We start from the raw sequence: 27,563 nt of genomic DNA, 5'->3' as shown, positions 1-27,563 counted from the left end.
AGCGCTTTTGAAGTAAGGGATCGAATATTCAGCAACCCAAGCTTTATCGTTTGCTCATCTGTATTATATCTATTTTTTATTTGTTGAATATCAATTAAATTTTTAACCTTAGATCGGTTTGGACGTTTTTTGGATTTCCAAATTCGGGGTACAGACACAGTCTCTATATGATGATATCTAGGTGAAAGAGGCTCTATGTGATGGGATTTATCTGACCTTGGTGACGCGAGGCCGCTAGCAGACGGTCGGTTTAGCCAGTTTGTCTGCTTCCTGACCTGAGCCCCAGATTGTCATGTTTTATCTCTAAGACTATGCGCCAAATTACTAGAGAGAAGAGCTGCACCATCCCAGGAGGGATGAATACCATCTCTTTTCAACAGGTCAGGTTTGCCCCAAAAACTTTTCCAATTGTCTATGAATTCTATATTATTTTGCGGACACCACTTAGACAGCCAGCCATTGAGTGATGACAATCTGCTAACTATCTCATCACTCCTTTGAACAGGAAGGGGGCCAGAGCAAATTACAGTGCCTGACATCGTACTTGCGAGTTCAAACACCTCTTTAATATTAATTTTAGTGATGTTCGACTTCGCCATTAGTGCCGACGTGAATAACAATCTTAGAGAATTTACGATTAGCATTAGCCAGCACTTTTAAATTTGCTTTGATGTCAGGCGCTCTGGCTCCCGGCAAACATGTGACTATGTTGGCTGGTGTCCCTATTTTCACGTTCCGTGTAATAGAATCGCCAATTACCAGGGCACAATCAACAGAATTCTCAGTGGGTGTTTCACTGAGTGGGGCAAATCGATTTGTTGTGGTAATCGGAACGAAAGAGTGGTTTTTTGATCCGTGACTAGAGCGATCCCTCACTGTAACCCATCTGCCTGGTTGCACAGGCAATAATTCAGCCGGAACCGAATCATGTAAAAGGTTCACTATGCTAGGCGCATCCAAAGTAGAATCTAAAGCTCTAGCACACTTACTATCCTCAATTAAAGTTTGGATGCGTGTTTCTAATTCTGAAATCTTCTCCGTCAGCCTGACTGTTTCCTTGCATTTATCACATATAAAACCTATATTGCCGACGGGGAAGGCTATGCTAAACATGTAACATGAAGTGCAGGTGACAATAACAGGACAAGACATTACTCACCGTGTTTGTTGACTGATTCTTACTCACCTGGGCTGTTTATGAACTCAGAGGCGTGGGCGCGTGAGAGAAAAATAAATAAATAACTGAGCGCACGGGTGGCGCGTTAACAGGCTAGCGAGTTACTAGCGTGTTGTGCTAACAATAACGGAAGCTAGCGATGTCAGGTTAATCTGAGATGTTGTCTAAGCTGTATTTAGTAGTATAAACAACTAGAAATGGTAGTAAATGATGGTTCAAAACAGAAAGAAATACAAAGCTAATACGAGGCTTAGACGGAGCTTACAGCCTCGAAGCAAACAAAACACAGCAGGCAGCTAGGCAGACAGGAGCAATCGATCAGGATCAGGAACAGGAACAGCAATTCAATAAGTGAACAACATATGATGAGATTTCCCCCTGCAATTATTGCCATACCAAACGTGTATCACACATTTAAAGCTGCTAGGGAAAATTCTCAAAGGCCATGAGCCCAACTAAAGCAAATACTGATCTCAATCATGGTGACATCAAATTTCTGTTAAAGTTTTTTGCACTTTATTTAAATTAGCATAAATAACTTTAATTTTATGTTTAATTTTCAAAAACTTTTCCAATTGTCTATGAATTCTATATTATTTTGCGGACACCACTTAGACAACCAGCCATTGAGTGATGACAATCTACTAACTATCTCATCACTCCTGCGAACAGGAAGGGGGCCAGAGCAAATTATAGTGCCTGACATCGTACTTGCGAGTTCAAACACCTCTTTAATATTAATTTTAGTGATCTCTGACTGGCGAAGTCGAACATCATTAGTGCCGACGTGAATAATAATCTTAGAGAATTTACGATTAGCATTATCTAGCACTTTTAAATTTGCTTTGATGTCAAGCGCTCTGGCTCCCGGCAAACATGTGGCTATGGTGGCTGGTGTCTCTATTTTCACGTTCCGTGTAATAGAATCGCCAATTACCATGGCACAATCAACAGAATTCTCAGTGGGTGTTTCACTGAGTGGGGAGAATCTGTTTGATGTTGTAATCGGAACGGAAGAGCGGTGTTTTGTCCTGCGACTACAGCGTCTCACCACCACCGAATTGTCCTGCTGCCGAACAATGTACCGAACAATGTACAGTGTTTTTTAAGCTAATCACATCCAAAGTAGTATCTAAAGCCCTTGCACTCTTACAATTAACCTCAATTAAAGTTTGGATGCGTTTATCTAGTTCTGAAATCTTCTCCATCAGCCTGACTATCTCCCTGCATTTATAAAGAGTAAAGCTCTCACCGCTGACAGAGAATGCTATACATGTGACATGAAGTGCAAGGGACAATAACAGGAGAAGACATTACTCACTGTGTTTGTTGACTGATCCTATACTTACCACAGTTGTTTGATAGACTCGTAAAAGCCACGAGTGGAAAAAAACGGCAAGCACGGATGGCAGGTTAACAGGCTATGAGATGGCGATAACAATTTAGTTAAAATCTAGCGATGTCAGATTAATGTGATTAGACAATGTGATAGACAATATCTAATATATGTTGATGAGTAAGTTATATTTAGCAATCTAAACAACAAGGAATGATAGAAAATAAAGATTCAAAACAGAAAGCTATACGGAGCTTACAGACACAAACCAGCAGCAAGGCAGACAGGAGCAATCAATCGGCAGGAGCCTGAAATGTAGTTTCTTAAACACATCTCAAGTATGTCTAAATAACTAAATGGATAGCACATCATCAGTTATCTACACTGATAGTGTGCCCTTCCATTCTTGACTGAACCCCCATCATGACTACATAATTGTTTTATCAGGATGGAGAGACTGTGATGGGCCATCCCATAGGGAACAGGCTGTCCCGTTCTCCTGCTATAAAGCTCTGTCTTCTGCACTAACGCCACTTCATCTGATCTCCTCACAATGAACGATATCTACAAAGCAGCGGTGAGTCTATGCAGTTTTCCATAGAACTTTCTTGGATTGAGTGTAAAACAAAGTATTTCAACACTAACCATAGGACGCCTAGATTTAATGCATTAAGCATTCAAAATACTTAGCTGTAGCTGTAACTAAAGTTATATAATCCATCGTAATACTTGGTAATTCATGGTTGCACTATTAAAGGCAGACAGTATTTAATTTTTATAGCCTATAGGCTAATTGAGTGAAATCAATTAATCAGAATTACCTGTATATAAGTTACAGAATGAATTTACCTTTCAGATGAATCTCTTTTACTTTGCTTTGTTTTGACGGTTATTTGATTTTTGAACTAAATTGTCAGAACACAATTTAAAAATGAATTGGTTGATTTAGTATTTTACATTAATGATACATAAAAAGTACATCATCAACCTAAACATTCCAAACTTAAATCTAAATATGTTACAATGTAAAGGTAAAGGCAAACACTTACGAGGGGCTTCTTCCCGTATCTGACCCTATTATGGATTACTCTAACACAAGACATGGTGTTGATCATGTGTTGTAATGCACTCTACCATTTAAATGTAACCATGCATAACCATAAATGTTTATTACAGCTGTGGTTAAAAAATATGAATGAAAACATAGGCCTACTCATCATAAGAAGTATATTATTATAAGGCTTCATAAACACATTATTGATTCATAGAAAAAGTGACTCAATAATACCTTAGGGTATTACCGTATATAAGGATTTATAAAACTACATATTAATGTTCAAAATAAAATACAAGTCAAGTTATCTTTATTTATACAGCGCTTTTTACAATATAGATTTTTTCAAAGCCGCTTTACAGAGATAAAAGGTAAATAATGTTGTAATAATATTGCTAAATATAAAATTAAATGTCCCCAACTAACAATGACTGGGAATCTTATTATAATGTGCATAAATGAGGCATCGCTCAAGCAGCCATCATAATGTCGAAAGCTAAAAAAGACAGCTCAAAATACCTTGACTCTTGAGCATTATCAGAGTTAGATAGGAGCCACTCGAGAGGCCAGAAACGCTATCGTTCATGACTACACATGGAGCACCGCCTTCCTCCCATGTCTAATTTTGGCATGCTTTGCTCAGCCATGCATGTGTGTCTGCGTGCTGGAAAAGCAGGCGCTTAAGATAAAACACACTCACTCAGATTCCAGAATTGTGTGTGTGTGTCTGTGTGTGTGCATGTCCTGGTAAACCCAATGTTATGGGACAAAATGTATCCACAAGGATGGCAATATCCGAAATCCATTTGGGACATTATTGGTCCCCAAGAGGAAAACAGCTTATAAATCATACTCAGTGATGTTTTTTGAAGATGTAAAAGTGTATTCTGTGATGGGTAGGTTTAAGGGTAGGGGTTATGGAATAGAAAATACAGTTTATACAGTATAAAAATCATTATGTCTATGGAATGTCCTCACACACAAGCACACACACAGTGTGTGTTTTTCATGTTTTATGTGTGTGAGGGGCACTAGGTTATCTCCACTGATCTCTGTCTGAGATATCCATGAGACTGTGAGTCTGGGAAGAACATACAGATACAGGTTAATGTGTCACATCAGACTGGTGGTTTGTTTTGGATCTAACATAAAACTATGGACAGTAACTCTTTCTGAAGCATCTGTCTCATTAACTTTGCTGGATTACACATCTATTGTTGGGCCACCTCATATCCTAATGTCCTTTATATGCGGTTTGTTATTTTTAACTCTGATATACCTTTATCTGTACACTGTAAAATCCAACAGTTGTTCTAACTAACACTTTTTAGTTAACTTGTACTTTAAGGGATAGTTCACCCAAAGATGAAAATTCTGTCATAATCTATTAACCCTCAAGTTGTTCCAAACCTGTATAAATGTCTTTGTTCTGCTGAACACAAGGGAATATTTTAGGAAGAATGTTTGTACCAAGCAGATTTGGTTGGGTGAACTATCTCTTTAATATCTAAACTTAACTGTAAAAATCTATTAATTTGTACTATTCACATACTATGCCTTAATTACTCAGAAAACCTAAGTTAAGATTAATTGATTGGTTTGAGAGCCATTTTGTCAAGCACAAATGAGTTATTGAACTGGGTTATTAGACTTTTAACTCATTTCCTCCACTTTTGCGTTTATCGTTCTCTTGTTGCATTCACTCATTTCCCAAAGTCATCTTGACTGTTGAATTGTCAATACAACTGAATTTTTTGAGAGAACATCACATAAGCTGACTTCATAAATTAATGTTAGTGTTAGTGTTCCCTTCGGTTGGGCACTTGGAACTTCATTTATAATATTGTAGGCCTAAATCTATTTCTATTAATGCAATAAGAAATCACAATTAGGTTTTCAAAGGAAGGGAAATAATAAATAGGTTGCTTTTTACAACTTTTTGGTTGTCTAACTTCTAAATAAATCAATAACATGTCTGTTCTTCATTTCAAATAACGATCTTTTCAATACTAACACTTACATCATAAACGCCTTGTGAAATTTTTAATTGTGTTGATATAACCCCTCGATATTTGTTACAATATATTGCAGTTAACCATGCTTGAGTCACACACAGACTTCAACATTCAGCATGCAAAACCCAACAATGGTAACAATTTAATTAAATGTATTATATATTAATTGTAACAATTACAATTTGATTTGCGGTTTCTTGTTGTGCTACTGCTTACACAAGACAGCAAATAAAAGTGGCAAATATAACAAACTAACAAAAACAATAGTACAACAAAGCAATTGCATAATTTATTAATGCCTCAATGCACTCTGGGAGTAGGTAATTCTGAGTAGCTATACTAAGTCAAGAGTAAATTATCAAGTAATCTACAGTTCTTTCTTAGTTACTAGAACTCTCATGTTAACAATCAATGTTAGTGAAATTTGTCAGTACAACATACTATTCCTATTTCACTTGTATTTCAGTTTGTTTAAGGAAATAGGTTTGCATGCTTTTTTAAGTAAGACTAACTAATTAGATTTTACAGTGTAGTGTGTAATCTGCAAAATAACTCGGATCAAACCTAAGTCTGTGTATTTCAATAAAGTATTAGTTTGGACTAAAATAAACCTGTTTTTAATGGGAAAACAACTTTGAAATATGTTTTGTCAATTTACACAAACAGGGTAATAACTTTCCTAATTTTAAACAAAAAAGATAATATGAAAAATAAATTGTTTTTCTTAGCTTGAGAAATCAGAATCTAACCTCTCTCATTGGTTGAACGCTTCAGTAAAACCTTGTTTTTCAGGTTGGTTGAATACAGTAATAATCAGTAATCTTAAATCATTTATTTCACTGCAATAAAACCAGTTTTTCAGGTTGGTTGAACTCACCTCAGTTATCATCAAAAGGTTCCAGATGCTTAAATAATATAAAATACTTTATATCTGTATTTCCTGTGTCAACAAGGAATTATGTCAATTATTAATTAATGCTGTAATCAACTTTGCATGTGTGGGCATTAAGTAATCTACCAAAAAAAAACACAAAAAAAACAATTGAAATAAGTAGGACTCTGCTCAAATGCTTCACACTTCGATGTTCCAACCAGGAAAATGTATGGGGTAAAGATATAAAGTATTTTATATTATTTAAGCATCTGGAACCTTTTGATGATAACTGAGGTGAGTTCAACCAACCTGAAAAACTGGTTTTATTGCAGTGAAATAAATGATTTAAGATTACTGTTTATTACTGGATTCAACCAACCTGAAAAACAAGGTTTTACTGAAGCGTTCAACCAATGAGAGAGGTTAGATTCTGATTTCTCCAGCTAAGAAAAACAACTTATTTTTCATATTATCTTTTTTGTTTAAAATTAGGAAAGTTATTTTCCACCTTGATGTAAAGGCATTCAAAACTTAAATCATTACCCTTATTTAATTTAGACTATTTTTCACAACTTAATTTAGTTGTATTTCCCAAAAGCATCATAAGCCTAAGTTGATCGTAGAACAATTGCCATCAATGGTTTCTACGATCAACTTAGCTGACGATGCTTTTGAGAAATGTGGACTGGGTGGACGAAAAGCGTTTTGAAACGAAAACGCCACTTTCAAATCTATCCGGATTAATGTAGACGTAGCATCAGCCACACCCTCAGCACCAGATTCCTACACATACAAAAATAACCCTATAGCATGTCTGATCCCCCGTGGCAAGCATCAACTGAAGTGTCTAGGCAGCTTCTTCCACTCCATCGTCTTTGTGTCCTACAAAAATAGAAGTACTGATTACTGTAACTGTAAAACATCCTTTTACTAAATGGAAGCATACAGAGATACCTGTATGCGAGGCAATTTGGTGCATTTCTTTTTATTACAGTAGTATAGCTACAGTACATGTATGTGTTGTAACACGCTCAAAGGTTACAGCAGAGAGCAGTCTGAAGTACACTTACCTGTTTCCTGAAGGTTCTTATGATCGAGGCGACGGAGAAGCGACTCAAGTTTGGCTGTACTTGTAGCCCAGCCTCCCCCATAGTCAAACCATGGACAAGGACATGGTAAACTAGAGTGGCACGAGCTTCATCCGAGACTGCTTGCCCATGCCCTTCCTCATCGTCCTCATCCCCCTCGCCCTACACTCTCCCTCCTCCCCCTGTCGGGTGTCCTCCAACTCTGCTATCACTTCTTTCTGGGTCCATTGTCTATCTATTGAAGGTTCTGATTGGTGTGTGATCAATTTTGACTCTTAATGTTTCCACCTTGGCAATTCTGTGCTAAAGGAGCTGAAGCTGTGGTGACTTGAGTGAACACTATTGAATGCTTGTGCTTTCTAAATGACAAAATAGTGTAGGCAATGAGAAATTAAGGGATTTGTGTGTAGAGTTTTGCAGTGACAGTTCAACAAATCCGATTTATGTGTCAAAACAGGGGAATAGTGTTTATAGTTTAGGGAAATGGGTGTGCTTTTTGATAAACGGCGTTATGGTTTTTAAATTTTAACTCAAAAGCCTGGTTAAAGTGTTTAAGCAATCGAGAAAAACTGTATAACAGTAATCTTGAGGGGTGGACGTATTTAAAGTAATGTAATCGTCTGGTTTTAGCCAGGTTTCTGTCAAATACAGCACATCTAGGTTATAATCTGTGATCATATCATTAACAAAAAGTGTTTTTGTAGTTTTTTTTATTTCTTTGGGGAACAGACACATTCTCTATATTATGATATCTAGGTGAAAGAGTCTCTATGTGATGGGATTTATCTGACCTCAGTGACGTGAGACAGCTGACAGACGGTTGGTTTAGCCAGTTTGTCTGCTTCCTGACCTGAGCCCCAGATTGTCATGTTTGAGCTCTAATACTATGTGCCATATTACTAGAGAGAAGAGCAGCACCATCCCAGGAGGGATGAATACCATCTCTTTTCAACAGGTCAGGTCTGCCCCATTATTTTGCGGACACCACTTAGACAACCAGCCATTGAGTGATGACAATCTGCTAACTATCTCATCGCTCCTGCGAACAGGAAGAGGGCCAGAGCAAATTATAGTGCCTGACATCGTACTTGCGAGTTCACACACCTCTTTAACATTAATTTTAGTGATCTCCGACTGGCTAAGTCGAACATCATTAGTGCCAACGTGAATAATGATCTTAGAAAATTTACGATTAGCATTAGCCAGGATTTTAAATTTGCTTTGATGTCAAGCGCACTGGCTCCCAGCAAACATGTGACTATGGTGGCTGGTGGCTCTATTTTCACGTTCCGTGTAATAGAATCGCCAATAACTAGGGTACATTCAACAGGATTCTCAGTGGGTGTTTCACTGAGTAGGGAGAATCTGTTTGATTTTGTGATCGGAACGAAAGAGCGGTGTTTTGTCCCGCGACTACAGCGTCTCACTGCCACCGAATTGCCTTGCTGCACAGGCTCTACTTCAGCCGGAACCGAACAATGTACAGTGTTCTCTAAGCTAATCGCATTCAAAGCAGTGTCTAAAACCCTTGCCCTCTTACAATTAACCTCAATTAAAGTTTGGATGCGTGAATATAGTTCTGAAATCTTCTCCGTCAGCCTGACTATCTCCCTGCATTTATCACATGTAAATCCTGTGCAGACAGAGAAGCCTATGCTATAAATGTTACATGAAGTGCAAGTCACAATAAGAGGAGAAGAGGACATGACTTACCGTGTTTGTTGACTGATTCTACTTACCACAGCTTTGATGGATTTGTAAAAAGCGCAAGCTAAATAAATAAATAAAGAGCGCATGGATGGCACACTAACAGGATAGCGAATCAGTAGCTTGCTCTGCTAGCAATGATTAATATTTAAGCTAGCGATGTCAGGTTAATATGTGATGTTGAGTAAGTTGTATTTAGCAGTATAAACAACAGCGAATAGTAGTAAATAATGACTCAAAACAGAAAGATATACGAAGCTACAGACACAAACCGGCAGCAAGGCAGACAGGAGCAATCGAGACAATCGACTCACCCTTAAGCCATCCTAGGTGTATATGACATTCTTCTTTCAGATTAATTAAATAGGAGTTATATAAAAAACAAAATTCATGGCTCTTCCAAGCTTTATAATGGGAGTCACTGGGTATATTTTTTGGAACTCCATCAAAGCACATCCATCCGTGAGGTCTTCTGAAGTGAAGCGATGCGTTCATGTAAGAAAAATATCCATATTTAAAGCTTTATCAACTAAAATAATTATCTTCTGGCAGACGGCTGTATGCAAGTCGACTTAGGCCAGAAGAGTACCCAGTGACGCATGTATAACGTAGATGTAGGAGTAGCGTAAGCTTCGACGCCTCTCACGGCTGGTCAACCGCCTTCGTCATTATGTTCAAGGGTTACTCTTTTGGCGTAAGTCGACTTGTGAATGCATCGATTCACTTCAGAAGGCCTGTATTATAATAATCCTGAATCCCTTTTTGCAAAAAGGAGCACAATTGAGCAGACAAACATTGTCTAGTATTTTAGAAATAAATGGAAGATTTGACATTTGTCTGTAATTTGACAATTCATTTGGATCTAGTTGTGGTTTCTTAATGAGAAGCTTAATAAAGGCCAGCTTGAAGGGTCTTGGCACATGACCAAGAGACAGAGATGAGTTAATACTGAGAAGAGGCTCTACTGCAACAGACAGGCCTGCATTAAAACACATAGGGCCCAGAGGCAATAACAAACCCAAGGGCCCCCTTCATAGTATCCCATCTTGGTGCCACTACACTTTCGAAATAATTAAAATTTAAAAGTAATTTAAAACGCACACAGAGATACAGAGATACTGCCAGACCCTCCAAGCATCAGACGAAGAAGCATTCCTGAGACGGGAGACTCAGAGATGAGGAGACCTGCTCTTCAGGAGACGGTGAAGGCACTGCTCCTTGAGTTTGTTTTATGTTCCACCAATGGGCTCATGGTCAGTGGTACCCATATTTTCAACAAAACAGCAATTTCCCCATTCTCTGGGTCCCCCTGCCAAATGCACCCCCTTCTCAAGCACCCCCCGCCAAACTGTGGAGCTAGGTAAGTGTTGCACTGCACACTCAGACCCCACTCCAGGACACTGTGCCTTTCGGGTCGGGTCCCTGTCCCTCACTGCCACACCACGGTTACGTCTGTGGTCCCATTGGTCCCACTGGTTCGGTCGCTGGGAGCCTGGCTAACGCTTCCCAGCCAATCACGCTGGCTCATTCAGATGATCAGACTCAGCTATGCAATTCAGTTCACAGAAATCAGTTGTGGGAACACAGGGACCTGGTGCTCAGACACCTCAGCCATCTGGGGCTTCAGGTCAACTGGGAATAGAGCAAATTCTCACAGAGGATCTCTTTTGCCAGGATAGAGTTGGATTTGGCCAACCTGACAGCTCGTCTCATGAACGAGCATGCTCAGTCAGGGCTGAACTGCTTGAATTTGTTCAGGCCAGGACAGAGGTTCCACTGAAATGATTTCAGAGGCTCCTGGGGCATATGGCTTCTGCAGCCATGGTAACACAGCTTTGATTGCTGTCAAACCATCACTCTGACCTGCCACCAAGCTTTTAGCCAGTGGTCAGACCTTGCATTTCTACGCGCCAGAGTTCCCCTAGAAAAAGTGTCAGGCATGTTGTTGTCTCAACAGATGCCTCCACCATCGGCTGGGGTGCCATGTGCAACTGGCATGCTGCCTCAGGCTCCTGAACAGGACCTTGATTGCAGTGGGATATCAATTGTCTCGAGTTGCTAGCAGTATTCCTTAATCTCCACCAGTTTCTGCCGTGGACACATACCAATGCCAGTTGTTCTATTCCCTTACCCTTTGTGACCCGTCACAGAAACCAGGGACACAAGTCGGCAGCACAACTTTCGAGCAAAATGAGAAAGAAGAGTTTTTTTTCAAAATTGGTGATTTTCAATTTTTTGGAGAATCTGTTAATTGAAATCACGAAGAAGCCTCTCCATGTTTGAGATAGCAGTATTGGTATATTTAAAAGCTTACATTTTGAGGCTGAAATCGGCTTGTTTTCGGAGATTCTAGCATGCAGTAGGGGCGTGGCGTGTCATTGTCTGTGTGTATTTCCATACTGAATAACCCGGCGCTTTTGCCCCCGCCCTCCAAGTCAACCACATGGCTACTTATTATGCTGTGCTCTGGCCAGCTCTCTCTGATATCAAAATTCAATGAAGATGGATGCCGCAAAGATTGTCGCAGACGAGATGAACCGTCTGGCAGTTACACCGAAAATGTTTTCGCCGCACTTCGTGGGCTCGGGAAACTGAACCGGAGGTATGGGCGCAGCGCGCTCGCCCTCAGTGCTTCAATACGGCGGCTCGGCTCGCTGACAGCGGTGGCTGGCTGTTTCATATGTGACGGAGAATCGAAATAGAGGATGCAGTTAAGACCTTTGCTGCTGCGATGAAGGCCTGCCGTGCGTGTTTCTGAAATGTAAGTTAAGCTTCATTTGCTCTTTAGTCGTTATTTAAGATGCTGAACCTGCTGATGATATAATGTGCTTGCGGACATTTCATTTGTGTGTGTATACGCACATAAGAAAGTGGTGTAAAGAGATTTGCAACAGTAATTTGAGGAGGTGAAATGTGATTATTTGGAAAATTGCAGAAATGACTGCTTAAAGAAAAATGCCAGCAGGCATTTGCCTCCTACATAAACTTTAATATTGTTGACATTTTGGGCACACGAGCGTTGCGTACTATTTGCGCTATAGATATGTAGGCCTATGCCTCTTGGGATCTCTCTCTGGTCTTAACGGGCCTGCAGATAGCTCCCTTTAAGCCCTCGCAGTCAGTCGAGATTAAGATCCTGTCTCTTGAGACAGCGCTCCAGATTGCACTCAATTTTCTCAAGAGGGTCGAGGACCCGCAAGCATTTTCGGTCAATGAAACATGCCTGGAATTCCCCCATGATTGGTTTGCAGCAATTGACCTGAAGGACGCATACTTTCATGTCTCAGTTCTCCCTCGACACAGACCGTTCTTACGTTTTGCATTTGAGGGACAGCCATACCAGTACAAAGATCTCACCTTCGGGCTGTCCCTGTTGCCCTGCGCCCTGCAAGATCAGTTGTGGGAACACAGGGACCTGGTGCTCAGACACCAGGGATCTTGGGATCTCTCTCTGGTCTTAACGGGCCTACAGATAGCTCCCTTTAAGCCCTCGCAGTCAGTCGAGATTAAGATCATGTCTCTTGACACAGCGCTCCAGATTGCGCTCAATTTTCTTAAGAGGGTCGAGGACCCGCAAGCATTTTCGGTCAATGAAACATGCCTGGAATTCGGGCTGCCCTGCTATCACGCCATCCTGAGACCCCAGCCTGAATATATGGCCAAATTTCCCACCACTCCTTTCAGGGACCAAGTGGTGAACTTCCAAGCACCCAGCCCTAGCATCTTTGTGCCCTGTGCGTGCTACACGTCTATATGTAGACTGCACACAGAGCTTCAGGACCTCAGATCACCTATTTGTCTCTTATGGAGGCCAGCAAAAAGGCTGTCTCTAAGCAGAGGTTGGCCCACAGGATTGTGAATGGCATCGTCCTGGCGTATCAGTCCCAAGGTGAGACGTGCCTCCTTAGGGTGAGAGCTAACTCTACCAGGAGTGTTGCTTCCTCCTGGGCATTGACGCACGGCGCCTTGCTGGCAGACATCTGCAGAGCTGCGGGCTGGGTGACACCTAATACATTCGTGAGGTTCTACAACCTCAGAGTAGAGCCTGTTTCTTCCCATGTGTTGTCTGGGAAAAGTTGATATACGGGTGGGCTGGCTCAGTATCCCGGTCGCTGCGCCATTACCCTCCTAGGACTGGATATGTGCGCTATTTGCTCCTCAGGTGAGATCCCCATCTGGCGAACCCTGCTTGGAGTTCTTCCAGCAACAGCAGCAGCCATACAGTCAGAGGCGTCTGACGCCAGGTCTAGCATGTGTGTGCATGCCCAGTGGTCAGCCCCTGTGCTAGACTAAGTGTCCATATGTTGTGATTACCAAATGTGTGTTCTTCCATGGTACAGCTTCCCGGTTGGCAAGCCCGTGTCTTTCCCTTGGCAGAGCCCGCTCTGCCGTCCCTGTCGGTGTTGTCACAGGCTCCCTATGTGGCACTGCCCTCTGGCGAATTCATTTGTGTAACTGCCCATTCTACCTCCCTACGGATAGGATGTGGTCTCCCTAGAGCCCCTTAAAGCTTGGATTAGGCACACATTCTTAGTGTTATCCAATATTATTACTGTGTGGGAACAAGTAAGAACAGCAGTGATTGAATTCTCTGTGTAACCCCTATCCTTCCACCCCGATGGTGCGGGGGATCAGGCGGCTTACGCGGGGCACTGAAAGATGCAGCGATTGTGCCGTTTTTTAAGATTATAGGGCTATCAGGCGCGATCCTAATTCGTAAGTCACTGACCTAACGTCTCGTTCCCTCCTTCAAGGAACAGGAGTTACATTAGTAACCTAGACATTCAGGTGACTTCTGTTTATTTGTTAATCTAGACACTGTACTAAATAAAAACCTTTGATCGGTTTGTTTATTTTCTATGAGTTTGCAGAGATGGTCCGTTATTGACCGTTATTTTTTTATTTGATTAAAAATCTTTTAATTACTATGTTTAATATTAAATTTACTGTTTGTTACAAAAACACCAAAATCACACAAATCTACTTACCAAAGTCCACTGACCGAAATGACTGTAATATCTGTGTGGGTGCATGTTTGTGTTTATTTGTGTAGTGTACATTATGTTTTGAATTTGTCATAATTATTGATCCATTGATGTCTTCAACAGGTAGAGCAGCTCACTGATGAGCAGAAAAATGGTATGGCATAGTAATACTATACAGCATTTGGTCTCAGACTGGCCAAAAATGTTGTTATATGTTTTAAATTGCCTCTAGATTATTTTATTTTTTTACTACCTACAGTGCTGTATAAAGTACATTTGATAACAGTGTAAAATAACAATGAAAATAGAAACAACCCGCTTTAAGTCCCCCCACACTTTTTAAATTGGATTTGAGATTTGGACATTAATTTGACCACCCCAAGTCACTCCTTTTTAGTTTTGATTGTTTTGGGTCAATATGTCAAAAGACCCGAGCGTGAGCTTTAATTTTAACAAATGGCCTCATGGTGTCCTCAACCACTCTTTGGTATCTACATTATTTTTAACATAAGAACGGGCGCAGCCATTTGTAACTTGTGCGAGGATTCTGGTGTTATCCTCTTTTTTTTCTTATTATTTTACCTGTACACAAACACTCTGTTTTGCTGATTGATATTGCAAACTGGTATTTGTTATCATATTGTTTTAATCATAATTTTTAATAAACACACTGGTTTGTAGCAAAACAGTTTTGATGTTTACTGAATCTTGTTATTCTACCTATAGCAGCTTATAAATTGAAAGTTGCCCACATTCACAGAAAATAGCTTACTTCAAAAAATAGTTTACATTATGATAGCATGATTGACAGACCCTATGGCAGCAAAATACTCACAAATAATTATAATATACTGGTGGTGATTCAAAGTTGGCATGAGGTTTTTGAAATGCATGTCACCAGATTCTAATGGTCTGATCCAAGACATTTTCAGTTATTGCATGAAGTATGACAAAGTGACGCAACCGAGTTACATAAGTAACATCAATTTTAAATGGAACTCAACACAGCATCACGATGTTGATGCTATGGGAACGTTAATACTCACATCGCCATACTGAAGGCATGCCTGACCAATCAGGTTGTGAAGTATGCAAAAGCACAAACCCTATGGTCCAGGAATGGTTACCCAAAAGAGACGAACCTGGGGTAAACCAACTCAATAATAAATATAAGTGAACGTGTATGGAAAGGGATAGCGTGCAAACATATAAAAGTATATTATATAAGTATAATACTTCTCCAAGAAGGTAGAAGTGAAGCATACTGCGCACCTCAAATGAATGAGAATTGATACAGAAGAAATAACCCAAAAGGCACATGCATCGGGAACGTAGACCACCTTGACAGTTGATGTACGTAGCGGTCTCGATGTGTTGTCCGTCTGGACCAGTATATGCTTACCACACAGCAATGGCAGAAACTGAACTTACAGGCCCTGGATGGGAGACGTGGGCGACCCCGCCAGGTGGCAGCAATTTGCGGGCAAAGCTGCACTGCAACTGCACGCTCCACCTTAGGGATGTCCAAGTACACTTTGTCCGCCCTGACATCAAGGGTAGTGTGTCTTTGGGCAGAAAAAGTGTGCCTTCCACAACTTCGATACCTTCTCGTGCACTTCTGGGAAAAAGGTGACTGACGCACCGTCACACCAACACAGGAACACTTCCGGGTTCTGAAGTCCACACATGTTAGATGAAAGCAGAGCCGAATCAACGTAGAAACGCTCGGCTCCGAAGCAAAAACTTGCTAAATGTGTCTCTGATCATTTCCTATATACCCGCAGCACAGGGCGTGGTTCGCGATGCAATGTCAATGTCCTCACTCACATGTCCATTGGCTGGTTCTGTTAAAACTCGAAGATGATAGAGCTTTCAGGTGCAATCTCAATTCAGCAGTCACTGACGTAACTCGTAGTGACTGACTGAATAGGAACATCTGCCAAAGCCTCCAAGGCAGACCCCACAACTGATCAGATTTACCTTACAAGGCTGAACGGTCGACTTAAATGCTCAGCGCCCTGATTGGACACAAAAGATTAAGCTTTTCTTGCTCCTCTGATTCAAACGGCGCGGGAGAATAAGCTAGAAGGATGACTGAAAACAGTCAAAAACTGCACCTTATTAATGTAATCCGGCCTCAGGTGCACCTATGACCTTAACCAGTTCAGAGGCGAAGTGTAGGCCGGATGGGGCAACTGATAAAGCTTGCAAATCTCATATCCTTTTTAGCAAAATTAATGCTAATAACAGAGCCACCTTGAGAGTCAGAAACCTCTCTGATGCTGACTCCAAAGGCTCGAATGGAGGCTCTGATAATCCTTCCAAGACTATGGAAAGATCCCAGGAAGGAAGTCATGGTCTGCAGGTAGGCTTCAGCCGTCTGGCACCATGAAGAAATCAAGATATCAGGGGATGCCTCCCCACAGTTACTCCATCGATGTGATTGTGGCAAGCAGATATAGCGGCCAAGTATACTTTAAGTGTAGCAGGGGATAAATCGGAAAAGCCATCCGAAACGCGCTTCTGTAAAAGCTCCAGAACTGAACCAACCAGGCAGTGTACTGGGTATGTTTGGTGCCTTGCGCACCAAGACTCAAAGAGACACCACTTCATGGTATAACCTTTCCTAGTGGAAGGAGCTCTAGCATCCATTCTAGCATCTCTGTATGGGGGTCGAATCCCATACCAACCCCAAAAAGGTTGTCCTCCGACTAGGAGAAAGGACGCTTTTCTTTATGTTCAACCTCAACTCGATGCTGAATCGCCAGGTCCTTTGACTTGCCAAGTATGAGCCAATCATCGATATAACTAAGAACATGGATGCCCTGGAGTCGCTGAGGAGCCAGAGCTGCATCCATGCACTTTGTGAATGTGCAAGGTGATAAAGCTAGGACGATACTGGTACACATTAGGGATGTAACGATTCACTCAACTCACGATGCGATATGACTCACAATACTGGTTTCACAATGCGATTTTCTCACGTTATTTTTTAAATTCAGATTTAAGACAAAAAGTGTCATTTTATTTCTCAGATAAAATGCTGTACATGTCTTTATAAAATTGAAATATATTTTATGTAATAATAACACTAAATTGACATTTTAAAACAAGTCCCAAAAAAGAAATAAAAAGACCATAAAATTTAAGTACAACAGTGACAGGGGTTTCACATTGTTATAAAGGCAAGATTTTAATAGTATTTTTTAAATTATTTTAATTCGCAGCATTACATTTGCAAGAGTTCGAAAAACAGAACACATTTAGAAAAACATACCATAATAATCAACCAATTATTTAAAATAATCCATGTAGACATTTAGAGAAAGAGATAAATACAACACCTGGTTCTGCAACAGTTTTCTCCTTCAGTCTGTGGAATACATCCTCGTGCTGGTCTTTCTCTTTGTGAGCCTGGAATGCATTTATTACGACAGAAAACAGCATTGTATCTTTTGCAATGAAAACACAGATGCACCTTGTGATCTCCGTGGCTCTCGCACTTGTCGCCGTGAGTGGGGCTGGAAATCCGCCTGTCAGTTTGGTTTGGCCTATTAATATTTTTTTACATGCAAACGGAGGTGACTGGAGCTTCTCAGTCTCCCTGTGGTGATTATTAGTCTTCGGAAAGTCAAAATGCCGCCAGACCTCCGATTTGAATGAGTCAACGTCAACATATATACGTACACGCTTGCCGTCACCATGTTTGCTTCTGTTTGAAGGTGCGTGCACACTGGCTCAGAGCAGAGCGACCGTTTCAATTTATTCCTATGGAAGTTGAGCTTAGCGCTCACGCGCACTCACAAACTCAACTTCTCTAGGAATGAACTGAAAACACTCGCTGCTATTGTTCCTGTAAAGCAAGTATACAGTTAACGCCCCTGCTGTTTAAAACATGTATCGTGATTAGTTTAACATCTCAACCGACTTGAATCGTCACATATTTGTATCATCGATTTTCAACCCGCTCGGAGTGAATTGTTACATCCCACTAGTACACTGAGATACCAGTCTGAACAACGCCAATTGCTTTATGGCCGCCTGGAACCTGTCGACAACAGCATTGACTGTGTCACTGAACAGGCCTGATAGTGAAACCGTTTTACGCTGATACCAAACAGGTGCTGCTACGTCGCAACCATAGCAGCCATTGCACAGTCAATAGAGCAACCGTCTGCTTAGAGGCACAGAGAACATGGTATGTGGCCTGGCGGAGTTCAATGACTGATTTAGCCTCAGTCAATAGCTTCACCGGGTCCAGGGCGTTAAGCAGGTCAGCCTGGCACACCTGCAGAATAGACATACAGTAGTTTGCAGGAACGCACCAGCCTGACACTCTTTACCCTGGATGTATTTCTGCAAGGGCTCATGTAATCCCGAAAGGTCTCGTGGGTAGTGTGGTTTCTTTAGGGTTGAGGCCAAGACAGTAGACAGACAACTCCTAACACAGAGAACAAGACTTCTCACAGACATACAAACATTGGCTTGCTGAAGACAAAGAAGCTAGTGACGTGCATTTCAGGCATCCATTTATGGTCTCAGCTGATGCTACATCACCTGACCATGCTTTTGGCCAATCAAGATCGGTGTTTCCAACCAAAAACAAAAACTGGCTGAATTTAACACCCATCCCCAACTAATAAAAAACAATAACAGCATTATTTATAGCCTCCCTGCTAAAAAATCTAGCAATGCTGGTCACCAGCATAAGTTATGTTTTGCATGCTGGTCCCCATGGGAATCAGCAATGCCTGAGGACCAGCTACACCAGCTTGAGAACAGCATGACTACGCTTGTCCACCAGCTAGACCAGCACTATTCCAGGTCTAACCAGAATAAACCAGCCTAGACCAACATGGAATTAATGCTGGTTTATGCTAGATTTTTCAGCAGGGCTATATGCAATAAAGATTTACTAAACTGACATTAATTAACAATATAATTTAATTGTTCATTACAGAGACACTATACTGTATACAAAAGCTTAACTGAATGCTTAAGTTCTTTGGTTGTGTTTTGTAGAGTTCCGCGCAGCATTTGATATTTTCATTCAGGACGCTGAAGACGGCTGTATTAGCACTAAGGAGCTCGGAAAGGTAATGAGGATGCTGGGCCAGAACCCCACGCCGGAAGAACTCCAGGAGATGATTGACGAGGTGGATGAGGATGGTAAAGTCTAGAACAATCCAGAATAACTAACATTCCAGAACCCTAACCTGTAATGTCAACAAGTGTTTTAGTCAAGTTCACCTAAACCGAGACCAAGTCAAGACCAGGACCTGTGTGTGTTGTGACCAAGAAAAGACCAAGACATTGTGGGGTTTAGACCAAGGCAGGGCAAGACCGAGTCAAGACTAAGACCAGACCAGGTCTCCTCAAATTCATCTAAAAAAAATCCCCATTTACTGCATGAGAAATGTCTTAATCAATAAATACAATTAGAAAAATAAGACAATCTATAGAGCAGTTACCAATCAAATGAAATCACTAACAACAAAATTCATCTTTGCACTGCAGAGGTGGCACAGAAGCTAAAAGCACACTATACTGTAACAAGCACGTCCTTCAGATGATTGGACTCTCTGTGGTCATTAAACATCGCATGGCACTTCTCGTAAATAGTAGTATGTCCTGACCTGTGTTCCTTCCATTGCCCTTATCAATCTTGGCCTCCTAATAATCCCCATCCACTGAACCGGCTCGATCCCTCTCTCTCCTCTACACCTGTAGCTGGTGTGTGTGAGTGCACTGGCACCATTGTACTGTGGCTGCCGTCGCATCAACCCAGTGGATGCTGGTTGAGGAGAGACCTCCTGATAGGATTGTATAGTGCAATTGAACCATTAAATGAACAAATTATTCCGAAAACATTGATTAATTTAGGAAAGAGAAAGTAGCTGAAACTGATCTTTGATGCTCAAACTAATTGCTCATAATGTCTCTAGACACAGAAGTATTGCATTGATAATCTATGCAAAATAATCCTTGAGTCATTTCTTATTTCTTTTAAAGCATCCATTTTTTGGCCTTCAAACACAAATGTCGAGATCAGGAAAATCAAAATTTGCTTGGGGGAGTATGCCCCCTAACCCCCTAAGTAAACTCTTTTTTGGGACCTCTGTATTTATAAAACCCTGCGTACGGCGTGACTAGGGTGACCACCATCAAACAAAACAAATGTGGGACAAATTGTGTGGGACAATGTGGGACATGTTACCAACACTAAAACATAACCTGAAACTGTTATATAATGTTTATCTAACTTTAAAACATTTGTTTTCAGCCTTTCAGCTGATAAAAATACTTTATTCTTTAGTCCCTTCCAGAAAACACCATTACATCACAATGTAACATGTCTTTCTTTTACATGACATTTAAATTCAACATCACTGAGCCCAAAGGCATCATGCAGAAAACTATTTTTTAAACAGTTCTGACCAAGTCCAACTAAAATTCAACAAAATAAATAATGAACTAATAAAATATAAACCAACATGAATTTAGATCATTGACAGTCTTATATATTAGGAATATATTAAACCAAAAACTTTCATATTTATTTAGAAAGGATGTGAATTAAAACCATAGCAGGCAACAAGTTGATAAATTCTGTTAAATTTAAAATTTAATTGACCGAATTATCCATTTGTTTTCTGACAGGGAACACATGGAACGAATCACCGCTCCACATTTTGATCGACAGCGTCACAACCCACTAGGGTCCGTGTTTACTCCTGTGCTTTCAACCAATAGATAGGATTTTAAAAATGGCTGTTGTAGCCCATTTGTACATCTGACTAAGCGCTGTTAAATATAGGTGAAAAACTACGCCACAAAAAGAATAAATAAAATGCTTTCTTAAAAAGGCAAAAGAACGCATGCACGTTTTCTTCATATGATAGTTAAAAACCAACAGACTCATGAAAATGCGGAACATTTTCTCAATATGCGGCGTGCGGGACAAGGCAAAGCGGGACGGGTGCTCACCCTAGGCTTGACCTACTCATCAAAACAGTCAAACGCTGCCTCTATGGGAATTTAACATAGGGGTGTCCTGACTTATGCACCCTGTATTTGAAGGAAGAACTTAAGAATTTATTTTATTTATGATACATTATTCATTCACAAAGAAAATTGGTGTCCTTAGAGGTTGGATTTTTCCTCATTTTTTAAATTAAGGCATTAAGATCAATTTCCAAAAGATGATTTTTTATTCCTCTTTTTAGGCAACTTTAGCATGGGTGTTCTAACTTGTAAATAAAGACAGACTTTTCATTTTTAGGCGACCTATTCCTTGAATAGAGAAAGTTGGACTATACCATCAAAACCTCTGAACCTCTAAACAGATTGTTGGCTTTTATGAAGATTTATCATTGTAACGTTGTTAAAAGTCAATTTCCTGTAAGATGTAGGAGACTGCTACAACTGAGTTTATTTTAGTTGAGATGAGTGTTGTAGTAACTCATTTGTGTTGCATTGTTTGGTTGTAGAGAGCATTTGTTGAAGGTCTTGATCTTGTCTCGACTGCATTTGCATGGTGCGGTGTGGTGCTACTTTTCACTTATAGGAAAATGTACAGCAAGATGCAATGATCTATGATACGTGGTATTTTATTTTATTCATATTTATGTTATAATAAATTTCTTTATTATAAATCACAATGTTTATATAAAACATGGGATTATTATATACACATTTTTTTTCATTGTTCTCATATTTGCTTTTGTGATACATTTGTTATCAATGGCAAGTATGTGTCATGTGGTAGTAGTGTAGTAGTGATTTGTTTATGTTTTTCTAAAAATGAACATTATTTTCAAAAATCACAAACCCATTGAAGAAATAATCACTATCGTTAAAATTGTAATGGAATGTATCTGTATCAACACTTATCTATTTATTTAACTGACTAATATGTTGTAATATTTGAAAAAAGGAACTTTCTTGAGGGGAGAAAAACATTAAAATGCAGTATAAAGCGTATAAAAAATAAAATGTCAGTGCATGTACTGTCATTGAAATTCTGAAATGAGCATGCGCTAAAATGATGGTTTGTGCATGTGTGCAGGCAGTGGTACGGTGGATTTTGAAGAGTTTTTGGTCATGATGGTGAGATGCATGAAAGATGACAGCAAAGGAAAGTCAGAAGAAGAACTGGCAGAGCTCTTCCGTATGTTTGATAAGTATGTATGTCCTTAAACTAAAGTAAGAAAACTAACCTGTGGTGGGTTTAGTGGTTTCTGATGGTTTTTGATTGTATCTGGACAGGAATACAGATGGGTACATTGATCTTGATGAACTGAAGCTGATGCTGGAAGGTACAGGTGAAACCATCACTGAAGATGACATTGAGGAACTGATGAGGGACGGAGACAAAAACAATGATGGAAAAATCGATTATGATGGTAAGCATGTGTTATTGTTGTGTTATACTCAAGTTCACTCAACAGCACCCGCCCCCCCCCCCCCCCCCCCCCCCACCCCTCGACTACAAATGCATAGAGTTCTTTAAACAGTTGTGTTTACAGCATTAAACTAGAAATCTGAAACTTCAGTATGTTCCCCCCTCTGAGCAATCCTCTTAAACTGTGGAGAGTTTGATTATGCTGCATTAAAACCACTTACTTAACTCCTTCCCGGCCATTGACAGAATTTTCCGACAACCCATGTTCCCTTTCGAGGGAACTTCTACACTGTGTCAGCTGCTGACGCTATGGGACCTGGTGTGTGTGACACGTGTACAAACACATGCCTGACGCAGTGTGATGACGTTGCAATGTGCAGCCCAGTGTAAGAAAGATGCCCGAGAGCACGTCATCAGCTTCTGTGTCTTCAGGAAGCTGTTTGTTTGTGTGCTGTGTGCAGATAGCAGTGTGTGTAAAAGAAAGGATAGAAGGTAAGCAGAATGTTGCGATCAGACAGTTTAAACACGTGTTCCTCCATGCTCTCGTTTTTCAACGCCTGCCGTTGGTCACTAGCTGTGTGCTATCTGTCTGGGGTGGATGTGTTTATTGCGATGATCTCCCATTGAGGAAACTTTGCTCCCCATGATTTGCTGAGGCAGCGCTTGGATAATAGGAATCTCACACAGAGCTGGTAGAGTAGATGAGCGAGTTCCCCTCAACTTTCCAGTCGGTTTCATAATCCTTATGCCAGAAGTGGAAGCCCGCTCAGCGGCCTCTTCTGTGGGAAACGAGGACTATGATTCTGATGGAATAGACGTGGTGTCAGTAGAGATATATCTGCTTGATCTGTTTCCGGCTCACAGCTTGAACCTGGTTAAGCTTGTGTGGTTCATTCGGCTTTGAGTTATTCGAATGTAGAGGGGCTCGTGAGAAGGGTTATGGGTGGATGCCTCTGGGGAAAAAGGAATTTAGCGAATTACCTTTCCCTGGCTACACCTCATTGCTGAAGGCTCCCGTTTTGACCTCTAAACCATATCAGACGGCACTGAGGTTGGTGGGCAGAGCTGTGAAGGTTTGCACACTATGGCAGTACTGTAAGCTTATCAGGATCAAGGGGAGGGCTTATCCCCTAAAACAGTCTCTGAACTTTGATAGTCACCGATCTAGCTCTCCGATCTAGCTATATTGACCGGTCCATGGCTGCTATGGTGGCGATGCGATGAAGAGGCATCTGTGGCATCAAGGAGTCAGATAAAGCTGTCCTCGTTTGACTCCCGCCTCACCCTCGGGACCCTGGAACAAGTTCCTGGGGAGAAGAGTAAAAGGTGAATCTGGCTAAAGAAAGCTCTTCTTCTGAGGAACTGGGGACGAAGAGAAACAATAATAGAGAAGCAACACATAGATCTGGGTGATGGGGGAAAAAAGGAGGTCATGGGCTTAACTGATGTTTGTTTATTTTCTGGTAGCTCAGCTCTGATGGGACTAGACTCTCCTGGAGCGTGGCTCGGACTAGTTTAGAGTCCTTTTGAACATTGAAGCTTCTAGTCTGGGTTTCCCCATGCTGCCTTCCCGCAGCGCGATTTTATTCACGCTGAAAGGCAGTATGGATACCATGGTCCAGATTTTCGCCTCATCTAGGGAACCAATCACAGAACGGGGAGGGAGCAGCAAGACGATGACGACATCTATGCGACACACCGAAGCAGTTTGTTTATTTCTATGGATTCAACATGGCAGCAGACGCGAAGCTACCTTTTGATGCAGCCTTAGATATTGTTCTAAGTAGTTTAGAATGCAAGTTTATTTTGAAAAAAGAGCAGCTTTTGCACAAACGGCAATAGTCGCTGAACGTCATTGTTTTCACATAAATATCTTACCCATCGTCTTCTTCCTTGTCTAATTTCTGTCGCTCTACATACATCATCTGGTATAATTGAAACGATTGGCTATGAGCTACGTACAGGCGCGTTTGATAGACATTCTTAGCACCCAATAAACGGCGCCGGGCATTTGTAAACCACGCCTCAAATACGAGAAAATGTACATGTGATTCCCAGACCCAAGTCTCAAAGAGAATTGGGTCTGGCGTTAGCCAGGCTATGAAGCTCCAGGAACTTCCTAACATTGTAATGGGAGCAATGTGTTGCAAGATGTACTGCTCGCCAATGTTCCCTCTAAGCTGCGCGAGTGCGCGGCCGCGTACTTCTGATGCGGAGGCCGGCACTTCTGAAGCCGCGGCCGCGCATAAAAGATTAAAAGGCCACGCAGAGGACTGACGCGAAATGTGTGGGGAAATCCATTTGATTGTAGTTTAAGTGAGAAATAATTTCAGTGCTCTGGTCAACCGCTATAGAGTGAAAACTGGTGAATGCAGTTTACAGGTTTCATAGAAAGAGAATGATGTGAGCATGTGTGATTGGCAGTGAGTCTTGTGTGCGGACATGGTTAGATTACTATAAAAGAGTTCACATATTCACTTTTCTTGAAAATATTTAGCTATTCGATCTATTTAAATGCTTCAGTTTGTTTTCATATTATAATTATATAATATGTAAACAAAGTGAAGCATTTAAACTGATGTATTATATCACTACAAATACTTCAATTCGTTTTTTTAATATTATATTAGGCCTATATTTTATTATATTATAAGCCTAAATAAAGAATCTCACTGGCTCATTGCCATTAAAAAGTTTGAAACCCCACTGCTAAAGAAAATATTGGAAATTCATAAGCAATAAAAAATCATTTAACTTTGCTGGTTTAATGCTTCCTGTACACAATTAATTGACTGTACAAAAACACTTTATGGTTTTCCCAAACCATCTCAGTGTAACAGCTTACTTTTCTTTCATACTATATTCTATTATTGGAAAGAATTGAACTGTCCTGCAGAAGATTTTGTAAATAATTTTTCATAGGATTTCTTGGTAAAGACTGTACTGTTGACAGCACTGTTAAAAATATCAGGTAACCCAAAATGTGTTTCATTTAGTGACTTCTTAACTGCTTGTTTTTCAAAAATATGATTTAATACCAATAAGTTACATCAAGGGTCAAATAAAATGGCACATTCAAGTTAAAAGTTACAACTGAATGTAGGAACCATTGTGTTTCTACGTGTGCTGTACAGGTCAGGTATAAAGAATATTTTGCTCAGGTGGCGAAATATGTCCGCCCAATAGAAAAAAGTTTGGCTCAGCAAGAAAAAAAATTAGAGGGAACATTGCTGCTCGCCCGCTGATACTTTAATGGTTCAGGGCTGAGGCCTCCAAGCTTAGTGCTTAGTTTGTTAGTTTGAGATGTACAAGCAGGCATATGGTCAGCATGGCGTAGTTGGTACAGCGTCCCCATAGCATCAGGGGTAGGGGACGCCAATACACATCTTCTGAAAGAGTACAGAATCTCCTGATCAAAACACAGGTGAAAAGGAAGCAGAAACAATCGATAGAAGCATTGCTTATGCACATATTGTAGTCTTTTAAAAAGTAACATGATTTTCTCAACTTTTTGTTCAAAATGTTGCTTTTTTATGAAACTTACCCACATTCAAGTGTTGATAGAAGATTTCTGCTGTTGTTAAAAGCAGAGGGTCTGTTCTTACTTTTGATATATTGCATGTTCAGACACACAAACAAAAAATCTGGAGGCCATGAAAATTTTGTGAAAATGATTTTACTAAATACTGGTGGTTTAGTGTGTTGCTTTAAAGGATTAGTTCACCTCAAAATGAAAATTTCCTAATAATTTACTCACCCCAATGCCATCCAAGATATCCATGTCTTTCTTTCCTCAGTGGAAGATTAAGATTAAGACTAAGTTTTTTGAGGAAAACATTTCTGGATTTTTCTTCGAATAATGGACTTCAATGGCAACCAACGTTTTGAAGTCCAAATCAATGCAGTTTCAAAGGTCTTTGAAGTGCTTCAACTGGCTGTGCACGATCGCAGCTGAGGAAGAGTCTTATCTCGTGAAACGATAGGTCATTTAAAAAAAAAAATATATATATATATATATATATACACACTTTTTAACTACAATTGTTCGGATTGAGCTGATCTGCAACGCGCCGGGAACTACGTCATCACGTTGAAAGGTCAAGCTCGATGTCGCCGGCGTCGGCGGAAGTATCGCCCCACTGGATTTAAACAAACAGGATACGCACACTTAAAGACCATTTTAAACAATAATATGACACAAAGACATAAATATGCCATTCAACATACAATACAATTTGAACTATCCTCCTTCACACGGTCGAGTGGGGCGTTACTTCCGCTAGCGCCGGCGACATCCAGGGTGACCTTACAACGTGATGACATAGTCCCCTGCACGTTGCAGATCAGCTCAATCTGAACAATTGTAGTTAAAAAGTATACATGTATATTTATTTATTTTTAAAAATTTAAATGACCTATCTTGTCGTTCGATAAGACCCTCCTCCTCAGCTGCGATCGTGCACAGTCCGCTGAAGCACTTCAAATACCTTTGAAACTGCATTGATGCATTGACTGCAAAATGTTGGTTGCCCTTGAAGTCCATTATCGAAACAATCCAGAAATGTTTTCCTCAAAAAACTTAATTTCTCTTCCACTGAGGAAAGAAAGACATGGATATCTTGGATGGCTTTGGGGTGAGTAAATTATTAGGAAATTTTCATTTTGAGGTGAACTAAGCCTTTAAGCTAAAGAGACAGTATTTGTGTCACAACCCTTAAAGACCCAATGTGATGCAACTCTACCGTTGTCCCTGTCCCATGCATCTCCACTATCCTTCTATTGCAGAGTTCCTGGAGTTCATGAAAGGGGTGGAATAAAGGATGAAGGAATGTCTTCCTGGTGTTTCTCCCTGGAATGTCAAACAAAAGGATAGCAAATATACAAGCTTGATGAGAGAAAATATAGACTGACAGATCTTATTAA

At 40.5% G+C, this 27,563-nt stretch overlaps 2 protein-coding genes across 2 annotated transcripts in view; both read left to right on the top strand.

Annotated features, from left to right (window-relative positions):
• Nucleotides 1-2,962: 2,962 nt before the first annotated feature.
• LOC143724588 (troponin C, slow skeletal and cardiac muscles) lies at nucleotides 2,963-27,563 on the top strand. The gene is made up of 6 exons (XM_077217757.1): nucleotides 2,963-3,090; nucleotides 14,360-14,390; nucleotides 19,259-19,405; nucleotides 22,305-22,419; nucleotides 22,505-22,641; nucleotides 27,426-27,563. Exons 1-6 carry the CDS (start codon nucleotides 3,067-3,069, stop codon nucleotides 27,455-27,457), a joined length of 486 nt encoding a protein of 161 aa, XP_077073872.1. The 5' UTR covers nucleotides 2,963-3,066; the 3' UTR covers nucleotides 27,458-27,563.
• LOC143724587 (6-phosphofructo-2-kinase/fructose-2,6-bisphosphatase-like) overlaps nucleotides 7,044-27,563 on the top strand; it is a 219,254-nt gene continuing 198,734 nt past the window's right edge. Inside the window, exon 1 of the mRNA XM_077217756.1 lies at nucleotides 7,044-7,631. The gene's annotated coding sequence lies outside the window, so the exon portion shown is untranslated. The remainder of the gene's footprint in view (nucleotides 7,632-27,563) is intronic.

This window comes from Siphateles boraxobius, unplaced genomic scaffold, assembly GCF_051911475.1.
Source record: "Siphateles boraxobius isolate OS27281-9 unplaced genomic scaffold, OSU_SipBor_1 76, whole genome shotgun sequence".
In the NCBI taxonomy this organism is placed as follows: domain Eukaryota; kingdom Metazoa; phylum Chordata; class Actinopteri; order Cypriniformes; family Leuciscidae; genus Siphateles; species Siphateles boraxobius.
This window is presented reverse-complemented; position numbering and strand designations above follow the sequence as displayed.